The 10,662-nt window shown below is 36.7% G+C and overlaps 3 protein-coding genes across 4 annotated transcripts; 2 read left to right on the forward strand and 1 right to left on the reverse strand.

Moving 5' to 3' along the window:
- Positions 1 to 26: 26 nt before the first annotated feature.
- LOC142623276 (TMV resistance protein N-like) lies at positions 27 to 6,838 on the forward strand. Of its 2 annotated transcripts, XR_012842092.1 has the most exons (6): positions 27 to 686; positions 2,087 to 3,188; positions 3,295 to 3,651; positions 3,733 to 4,764; positions 4,869 to 5,699; positions 6,258 to 6,838. XR_012842092.1 is itself a non-coding variant. In XM_075796666.1 (5 exons), the coding sequence occupies exons 1-5, from the start codon at positions 184 to 186 to the stop codon at positions 5,640 to 5,642; spliced, it is 3,768 nt and encodes a 1,255-aa protein (XP_075652781.1). In that variant the 5' UTR covers positions 27 to 183; the 3' UTR covers positions 5,643 to 6,223. The 2 variants fall into 2 exon arrangements, 1 of the variants encoding a protein (XP_075652781.1); XM_075796666.1 differs by lacking the exon at positions 6,258 to 6,838 and having other exon boundaries at positions 4,869 to 6,223.
- A 729-nt stretch (positions 6,839 to 7,567) lies between these two features.
- LOC142624296 (ferredoxin C 1, chloroplastic-like) lies at positions 7,568 to 7,954 on the forward strand. The gene has a single exon (XM_075797822.1). It carries the CDS (start codon positions 7,568 to 7,570, stop codon positions 7,952 to 7,954), a length of 387 nt encoding a protein of 128 aa, XP_075653937.1.
- A 704-nt stretch (positions 7,955 to 8,658) lies between these two features.
- LOC142626023 (uncharacterized) lies at positions 8,659 to 10,436 on the reverse strand. The gene has a single exon (XM_075799788.1). It carries the CDS (start codon positions 10,140 to 10,142, stop codon positions 9,108 to 9,110), a length of 1,035 nt encoding a protein of 344 aa, XP_075655903.1. The 5' UTR covers positions 10,143 to 10,436; the 3' UTR covers positions 8,659 to 9,107.
- Between the last annotated feature and the right edge of the window lie 226 nt (positions 10,437 to 10,662).

Consider the following 10,662-nt stretch of genomic DNA (forward strand, 5'->3'; position numbering starts at 1 on the left):
TTTCTATTTCTAGGTAAAGAATCCGATGATCTCCTTTTATCATTTGTTTTTCTCTCCTTTCTCTCGCCTGCAACCTCATCGAATCCAATGTTAATCTCCCTTCAAACTTTATTCTTCTCCACTTTCTTTGCAGCTGAACGCTGGTGATTTTTACCGGGGAACAATTTGCTTCCATTACCTTCCATGGCCACTCAAACAGCCTGCTTTCCTTCTTCTTCTTCTTCTTCTTCTTCTTGGAAATACGACGCCTTCCTTAGTTTTTGTGGTGTTGACACCCGCAAGAATTTTACAGACCATCTCTATACTTCTTTGAAACAAAAAGGCATTACCACCTTTAGGGATGATGAGGAACTTGAGCGAGGAAAATATATAAATTCAGAGCTCTTGAAAGCAATAGAAGAGTCCAAGTATGCAATCATCGTTCTTTCAAGAAACTATGCCTCTTCAAAGTGGTGTTTGATTGAACTAGCGAAAATTGTCGAATGTATGAACAACAATGGGTTGACAGTTTTGCCTGTCTTTTACCACGTGGATCCCTCTGATGTACGGAACCAGACGGGGACGACTCTCATCGAAGCCTTTGCTAAGCACACAAGAAATCCCAAGATTAACAAAGAGGATGTGCAAGCATGGAAAGCTGCTTTGAAAGAAGTTGGCAATATCTCTGGATGGCATTTATACGATAGGTAACATTTTTCTTTGCTTCTTTCGGTGTCAACATAGATTACTTTGAAACTTGTGCATAATCAATATTTACTTTTTCTAGTCGAATCCAAACAGAGAGAATTTCAGTTTGTCACCTGTATGTATTATGAACTTAGGAAATTACAGCTCAGGTTGGACTTTGGTTCTTACTGAATTACTGATCAATAAAGTCACGAACTTCGTAATCCGCGTTTGTCAAGACAAGGAAGCTTTGCCTTTTATAGTTGACCCTTAATGATTTCAAAGTGAACGCTTGCCTCTTTTAGTTCAAGATGTCTAATACTGCCAGTTCGCTCATCCGAGATTGCTAGTGCAGCAACTCCACTTCTAGCATTTGAACCTCTCAAGTCTCAACCCACATACAATACAACCTGAAATATGCCAACTCCACTTCTAGCAATTGTTGCATACAAATACAATGAAATTTGACATGAAATATGCCAACATTAAAAAAAAAAATCCTAATACTTGTGATTTCTAAATGGTTACCCCTTCAAGAAAGAGCAGGGCTGCAGGGGTTGATAATGAAAAACAAAGAACAAGAAGGGTCCGTTTGGATACAGCTTATTGCTGAAAACTGAAAACTGAAAACTGAAAACACTGTACCAAAATAATTTTTAAATGTGTGAATAGTGCCGTGGGTCCCATTTTTAATTTTAAAAAATCTGAAAAGTGAAGTTTGTGGGTCCCATGAACAGTACACAGGACCCACAAAGATGCTGAAAAGTCAACAAAATCGGCTACTGTTCATGCACAGTGCATAAACAGTAACCGCTGTCCCCCCTGAATCGTGCATCAGCCGAAGAAAAAAAAAAAAAAAAAAAAAAAAAAAAAACGCACAGACGCGGACGCAATAATTTTCATCCGTATCCAAACTCAGCCGAAGGGGCCCAGCCAGATGGTGAACCACTGAAATTTAAGATCATTTTGGCTTGAAAAGCAACAATAGAATTCGTACCCCCTCCTCCCAAAAAAAACCATGACATGTATCTCTATAAGTTGCTGTCCTGTATGTCAATCTGAAGAACAATTTGGGAGGGCTGGAAAATAGCCTTCATGTATCAATAAAATAATTTGAAGTTGTATTATAGATACTTCAATTGGTCTTTTTATATGTTTTTTCTTATTGTGAAGATTAAAGAAAAAGAAAAAAGGATCATGAAAATATAAATCCAAGAAAAATACTACAAGGGACTAAATAATATTAGGCACACTCACAAAGCACTGAATTGTTATAGTCATAACACTGCTCTAATACATTTTTCGAATTCCCCTTTTGCTATTGAACGAAGATAAGTTCGCATTTATACAAAATATTTTGTGTCTTTAATGTGGCTAACTTTGTCTCATCAAAATGATTGTTTTATTGTCTTCTTTGTAGGCATGAATCAAAAGTTATCCAAGAAATCCTTCAAAGGATATATAAAGAATTGAATAGAAAATTCTTAAGGCCTGTTTCTAAGGATCTTGTTGGAATAGAATCTCGTGTGAAGGAAATGTTGGAATTTTATTTGGATGAAGGGCTGGGTGGTGTTCGCTTTGTAGGGATTTGCGGGATGGGTGGAATAGGCAAAACTACTCTTGCACAAGAAATTTATCAAAGAATTTCTGGTAAGTTTGAAGCTAGCAGCTTTATCTCTAAGGTAAGAGAAGAAACTAAAAAACAAGGGCTAGTTTCTTTACAGAAGCAACTTCTTTCTAAGATCCTTATGGAAAGTGAAATAAATTTTGGGGATGTTAGTGAGGGAATCAATCTTATATTGAATAGAATGCGTAATAAAATGGTTCTTATTGTCCTTGATGACGTGGATGAAGAAGAACAATTAGAAGCACTTGCAGGGAAACATGATTGGTTTGGTGTAGGAAGTAGAATCATTATAACAAGTAGAGATAACCATATGTTGAGAAGTCATGAAGTGGATGATGTATATGAAGCTAAGGGGTTGAACAGAAACGAGGCTTTGGAGCTTTTTAGTTGGAGAGCGTTCAAGAAGAACTATCCTGAAGAAAATTATGTGGATTTGTCTATGAATTTTGTGAGTTATGCTGACGGCCTACCTTTAGCTCTTAAAGTTTTAGGCTCTTCATTATTTGGTAGAAAAACTAATGCATGGAGAAGTGCTCTAGATAAGCTAAAAGTAGAACCTGATATAAAAATTATGAACGTACTTCAAATAAGTTTTGATGGGCTACTGTATACAGAGAAAGAATTGTTCCTAGATATTGCATGTTTCTTCAAAGGAGAGAAAAAGGATCACATAAGAGATATGTTAGAAAATTTTGGTTACTACCCAGACTACAATATTGACATCCTCATAGAAAAATCTCTTATAACCATTGATAATTGGGGAACTTTGTGGATGCATGATTTGTTACAAGAAATGGGTCATGAAATTGTTTGGCGTGAATCACCTAAAGAGCCCGGTAGACGTACGAGGTTGTGGATGTATGAGGATGTCCTTCATGTATTGGAGAATAATACTGTAAGTTGACTATAGTCTAAATCTAAACTTTGAGAAGTATATATAATATTACAAAATATTCTAAGAATTTACGAATTATTCTAATTTCATTGTTTTTGGTTATTAGGGAACAGACATTGTTGAAGGCATAGTCCTAAACACACATGTGGGTAAAGTGGAATACTTGAAAGCCTTCTCAATGATGAAAAATTTGAGATTGCTTAAAATTGGTAATAAATTGAGATTGCTTAAAATTGGTAATAAATTGAGTTTGGTTGAAATTGTTAATATGCAACTTCGACATCACCTCATTGGAGGTAATGTGGAACTTCCACAAGGCCTCATTTATCTTTCTAATGAGTTACGGGCTTTAGAATGGCATGGATATCCTTTAAAGTCCTTTCCAAATAATTTCCAACCAAATAAACTTGTTGAACTCATAATGCATTTTTGCTGCATCGAACAACTGTGGAAAGGAATTATGGTAAGATTTTTACTTATGCAAATGTGTATTTCTACCTTTTTAAGGCTTGAGTTTATCTAATTATTTATTGGTTTATAACAGATTTTAGAAAAGTTAAAATTTATTGACTTGAGTGACTCTCAAAACTTGATCGAAACCCCAGACTTTAGTGGAGTCCTAACTCTCAGGCAATTGATTCTTCAACGTTGTACAACATTGTCTAAGGTTCATGAATCTCTTGGAAATCTCAAACGACTTATTCGATTGGATCTAAGAGGTTGTGAATGCCTTGAAAGCCTTCCACACAAGATCAACTTGGAATCTCTTGAAGTTTGTATTCTTTCGGGATGTTTAAGGTTGAGGAAATTTCCAGAAATTGTGGGAAATATGTCACGTTTATCGGAGCTTTATTTGGACAATACTGCCATTGAGGATCTATCAGTAGAGCATTTTATTGGCCTTGTTAAATTGGACATAAGTGATTGCAAGAATCTTTCAAGATTTCCTAATGTAAGTCGTAGTTTGACATCTCTAAAAACTCTAGCTTTATCTGGCTGCTCAAAACTTGATGAATTGCCAGAGTACTTGGGAAACGTTGGAGGCCTAGAGGAGTTAGATGTGAGTGGAACTGCTATAAGAGAGCTACCTTCCTCCATTCTTCTCTTGAAAAATCTCAAATTCCTTTGTCTCCATGGATGTGAAGAACTCCTTTGCTTTCCTTTAATGCAACAAAGAAGTCCAAATCCCATGGGCATATTAAAGCATTCTTTGATCGATCTAGATCTAAGCTATTGCAATATTCGGGAAATTCCGGATGATTTTGGCTGCTTGTCATCTTTAAAACAATTAGTTCTAGACAGAAATAGTTTTGTTGTCCTTCCTAATAGCATCATTGGGCTTTCTGAATTGAAAAGTCTTAGTTTAAAAGGTTGCACTAGTCTTCGATCATTGCCAAAACTTCCATTAGGTATCCAGTTGATTAATGCATCAGGGTGTACCTCATTGGAAACATTTGTGTTATGGCCAGAAGATAGTCTTATCCCGAATCTCATTCTTTTAAATTGTGTCAAATTGAGTGAGAATCAAGGCTACGTTGACATGTTGTTAACAATTTTAAGGCATCATTTGATTAAGGTATCTCTCTCTCTCTCTCTCTCTCTCTCTCTCTCCTTGTGTATATATGTGTGTGTGCTGCACTTGCATGTGAAGTTCTAAGCATCATGATTTGTATGTTTCAGATGTACCATATAAAAAATCAGCTGCAAAATGGTCCCGTGTTTCCAGGTTGTGAAATCCCAAAATGGTTTAGCCACCAAAATTCGAGGGCTTCAATGAATCTACAAGTGCCTTCAGATTTATGTAACAAATTCATGGGGATCGCTGTGTGCGTTGTTTTTGTATTCTTCCCATTCCCATATCATCCATTTATAAGACAAGATGACGAGAATACGCTTCGGTTTTCCGTTAAAGCCAACGGAATTCTGATTCCAGGTACTGATCGCTTTAAAATATTTGGTAAGCTCGAATTGTATCAACATCACCTTTACATGAGATATCTTCCCTCTCCATTCTTCGGAAAGGACTGGGAAGAAGCATTGAGTCAAAGTCATGCTGTTGCTACTGGTTTCAGTCATCAGATTGAGATTACATTTGAAATCAGAAATCCAGGCATGAAGGTTACGACATGTGGGGCCCGTTTGGTATATGAGCAAGACATTGAAGCTCTGATTCCAAACTTTATACGCTCTAATCAAGACATTGAAGATGCCAGGCAAACTAAAGCTGAGTGTAGCAGTAGCATCATCAGTATCACTCATAACTATGATGAGGATGTGAATCGGGCTGTACCTTGTGGAGAAGGTACCTCTAATGACGTAGACACACCACACCCAAAGGGGATACAGCTCCCTAATCTAATTGAAAGACTCATGCTGTGTTTGGGAAAATGGATTGGCAATTTATGTACACATGGACAAGGTGACTCTGATTATGAGGAAGAGGAATCCCAGTGAAATTGGTAGCTTTTGATGAATCTGCACAGCTGATCAACTTCTTCTCTCAGATTTTTTGTAAGTCACCTATTTTTCCCTCTTTTGGATCTTGTTTGTTAGTGGCTGTAGATTTCTTTTTTCTTCTTTAAAAAATCATTGGCATTTTTTTTTAAATAACCTGTGACGAGGGCCATACTGGATACAAATTGTCACATTGATAGCTGATGAGAAAATATGTGCAACTGATTGTATGCCACGGTAGCCGTATTTGTTCAATTGTGTTGGATGTTAAATTCGCCACTCTTGTTGTTGCTCTCTTTCTAAAGTATTTATTAATTTACCACAAGTTTGCATAGGGGAAAGCAATAGATGCATGCCACTGCAGTGTGGTAAAATAAAAATAAAAATTTAGGCCTAATTCCCTGGGAGGTTGGCTTCTCTCATACCATCCTTTTCAAAATTAGACTCAAGAGAGAATTCCTATTTGTTTCTTGCAGGTCCTATTTCCCTGGCGAAGTTAAATTGCAACAAAGGTGATAAAATTGTTTGCAAAGTTTTCTTGTTGAGTATAATAGAAGTAATGCACCTTGATGGCTTATGTTTAGAGATCTGATTTTTTTTTAAATCATTTAAAAGTGGGAAAACTATTCTAAGACTTCAGGGTCTGGAACAGAAGGGGGATGGAGGGAGAGGAGAGGGGAAGTACCTGTTTCCAGCCACGTCACTCTCTCCAAAGACTACACTTCAGTGAGCTGGTGCTTGATTGAACTAACAAAGATCATTGAGTGCATGAAAACATCAAGAGCATTTCAAAGATATCATAGACAATGTGTACATGTGGAGAGCTGCTTTGAAACAAGCTACTAATATTTCTGGATGGGAATTACACCATAAGAAAGATTTTCTTTTCAAATAATGCTACTTTTATCATTACTTTAATTTCTCCAGAGTCCAAATTTGGTACTTTTTATATTGGTAGATGAGTTTCTGGTATCATTTATCAGGTTGGAATTGTTATCTGGTGCTAATAGGTTGCTTAATGTGTATATATAGGGAACAAAGGCAAACTTAGGTGTAATTACCTCTTTTTTTTTTCCCTGGAATTATTAGTGTAAATTTTAATCCAACAGAAAAACAAGCTGCTTAAGCTGCTGAAATTAACTGTAACAATAAGAGACAAGGCTGAATCTTATGGCATCCTTAATGAATTTAAAAATGGCTTCTTCATCTTAAAAATTGTGAGCATAACATCTCTGATTTTCTGTCTATATATGACAGATTTCATCCGGGTAGGCTACTTTTAGAAGTATAGCACATTTGAACTCTGTTTCCCAATGATCAATTTGTCTACATATATAGAAACTGTATGCACAAAAAAAAAAAAAAAATGTTCTCTGCATTGTCAGAAGATTTGCAGAACACACAGTATTTCTATATTATTACCTCTGAACTTGGCTATCCTTGGTAGTTGATTTTAAAAAAAGATATGGTTAACTAAGCTATAAAAGAAAACTTAAGCATTTGAAAACCTTCTATTTTATTTTATCTTATTTTTATTAATCTAGGATTGGAAGAGAATTTCTGATTGCTTACTAAGTAGCTATACAATTTTCTTTTGAGTATTGAATTAGTCCAACTGTGCATATATACACGTTGATATATTTGAATCATTTGAATCTTTACGCATCTCTAGTGATTCCAACTGGATTCTTTGATCTGGCAAAAGTTGAACAATTGCATCCTTGTTTAAGATTTGGATACTTTGGCTTTTGTGAAACTAGAAGTATCATGCTACACTCTGTACATAAGTTCGCAGTAGTGGCCAATTTGGATGCCTTTGGTCATGCCATAGAACATGTCCTTCATTTTTCCTCCATCTCCAGTTACACACCTCCTTAACACTCCAAAAGGCACAACCTCTCTCTACTACCTCTTGAGACAAAAACATGGCAACCCTTCACTTCACTCCATCTCCTACACTCATTCCACCAAGACACAACCACACCAACAACCTCTCTGTTACTTCATTCCATCTCAAATTCAAACCAACCTGGCTCTCCTCACCTATTGTTCAATCATACAAAGTGGCCATTAAGCACAAGGGTCAAACTACCCAACTAGAAGTGGAACCAAACGAGACCATTCTAACCAAGGCACTTGATTCTGGGCTGTCTATCCCACATGACTGCAAGCTTGGGGTATGCATGACTTGCCCAGCTCGGCTCTTGAGTGGCTCAGTTGATCAGAGTGATGGTATGCTTAGTGATGACGTGGGGGAGCAAGGTTATGCACTTTTATGTGCAGCTTTATCCATGCTCGGATTGTCACATTAGAACTATTCCTGAGGATGAACTGCTTTCTTTGCAATTAGCAACAGCTAATGACTAATAATTTTGATTTTTGTTGGTTTTTAATATAGTTTGAGGATGTTGGTTCTTTATTGTTGAATTGAGTTAGTTCCTGCTTCTTACTAATAATAATCATGTTATGTGCTGCATTTCAGTTAATAATTGTGTAATCATCTTGGTTTTCAATCCTGTTCGAATGTGGCATTGATTCAAACAATAAAACTAGGGACATAATTTTTTTTTCTACACTGATGATATCATCTATTTTGATTGGCTTATAATAAAGTTGTGTCAATAATATGAGACTATGTGGTGTAACTCTAACAAGTAGTCAAAAAACGCATTGCTTTTGTAAAAATTGGCTATGGCCAAAATGCTGCTGGATCAACCAGGCAGAGGGAGGCTGTTACTCTATGTTATGGGCTAAAACAAGTGTCAAATTATGGGCTAAAACAGAGGGAGGCTGTTACTCTATGTTATGGGCTAAAACAGAGGGAGGCTGTTACTCTATGTTATGGGCTAAAACAGAGGGAGGCAGAGGGAGGCTGTCACTAAGTTATGGCATTTGCTATGGTGGTGGAAATGTGGATAACGGTATGGTTATTAATCTATCCAGATAGGATGAACAAAATATAAAGCAATTATATTAGAAATCAAATTTCAAAACCATGTAATGATGTATTGGCCGAAATGAAGAAAGATTTGATTGTTATTCATACATTACAAAGAACAAATCCAAGAACACCAAATGATTGTACAAGATATGATGACAATACTGAACACCCTAATAAATAACTGAAGCCTACTACAGACCACGGTCAGCTAAATTCCTCTCGTCCTGTGTTTAGTTGTGGAGAAGAGAGAGGTTAACAAAACTACACTCAGAATCTTACAATTTTTGGGGTTGGAATTATATTGTTGTAGTTGTAGCCTTGTAGGTCATTGTCTTCTTGTCAAAGGGTCTTCACTAAAATTTTCTCCTGCTGTGAACTGACTCATTATGGTCAGATCAAACTATAACAGTTCACATTAGAAAGAAACCAGAGCCAGTTTCAAATAAAGAAGTAAAATTAAGAGTAAAGACTTGGGTGAAAACTGACTGGACTAACTATAAAGAACAAATTTAACAACCATACTTCTAAGGTGTAGATGACAGACCACCTCTTATGGGTCTCTTTTGCTTAAGCTTCACCTTCACATTAACACCATTATCAATAATAGATTGAAGCACAACCTGAAGCTTCCCTTCCAATCTGTCCCCCTTCCTAGGAGTGTAAACCACATCATGAATATCATCAGCCAATGCCCTCTGAGCCAGAACTGCCCCCACAGCACCACAAGCAGTCACATTCCTAGTCGAAGCCAGGTCAAACTTCATGTCTTTAGAAATGGAATGTGCCACAGCAACAACCTTACTTGTCACCCTGTGGACAACACAGGCACGAACAGAAGCCTTGGATATGCAAATGTCCAAGCAAAAAGGTTCGTGGTAAGGACCGGTAAGTTGATTATAAGTTGGAGTCCTCAGCTTCTTCTTACCAACACAGGCATTATCCATTTCATCAAGTGGAGACTTAACAATTTTGTTGCTTACTACCTTAGGAAGTTTTTCAACTCTTGGGGCCACGTTACCACTTGGGATATCCTTTTTCTCTGCCTTTTTGATTTCCTTTCGATCATTCTCTCGATTTGAAGACTTCCTCCGGTGGAAATCAAGATTGTACTCTTCAAATTCCTTGGAATCCCGGTCAAGTTTATAGAACAGATTGCCACGAATTCTCATATTATCAATGTCATCGAAGTCCTGATCACACTCAACAACTTGAGAACAAGAATCAACTGGTTCATCAACCATAAGAGAATTTGTTCCCAATGAAGAAGTACCATCTACTCCTTGCCAAGCTTGTGCTAAACCAGACGAAACTCTCCACGTATCATGATCCACAAGCTCAATATCATAACTACCCGAATGAACTTTATCATCAGTAAACAATGGAGAGAGATGAAGACTACTAGAATAACTAAAAGAAGGTGCTGAACGTGTTGTTATCTCTGTCTCTTTATCAAGAATTGTTGTGGAGGCCTTGGAGCAAAAACGACACACCCTCAAAGAAAAATGAGAATTCACAACTGATGAGAAGGCGATACTTCCCCTCAAAAAGTTGAATGTCATGATTACAATATACTGGACTAGGGATGCGTACCAAGTTTACAAAAACAAAAAAAAGTGTGAGTTCAAAGAAGCAAATCATCAAACAGGTGGTGGGCGAGAACTGACTTTGCCATTCTTGTTGCCCCGTGAGAAAATTGAAAGCTTCGAACTAGAGGGAGCGAACTAGAGGGAGCGCATTAAATAATAAACCCCATGATAAAAAAAAATGTTCATTTCTGGACAATAACAACAATGAGCATGGTGATGATGATGATGATGAAGAAGAAATAATTAATGATTTTATTTTTTAGTGCAAAGGGTGAAAATAAATAGAAGGGAAGTGACGCCCCCTTTATTAATTGGATATTTGGATGAACTTAAAAAAGGACGAATTTTTTTTAAAAAAAATTTAAAGTATTAAAACGTGTATTTAGAAATCAATAAAGAACGCTAAAAATAGTTTTCAAGGATAATAATAATAATGAAAAAATTTAGCAACAAACTTTGTTGTAGTCCTAAAGTTATAACTCCACTCAATACG

This window comes from Castanea sativa, chromosome 2, assembly GCF_040712315.1.
Source record: "Castanea sativa cultivar Marrone di Chiusa Pesio chromosome 2, ASM4071231v1".
Classification (NCBI taxonomy): Eukaryota; Viridiplantae; Streptophyta; class Magnoliopsida; order Fagales; family Fagaceae; genus Castanea; species Castanea sativa.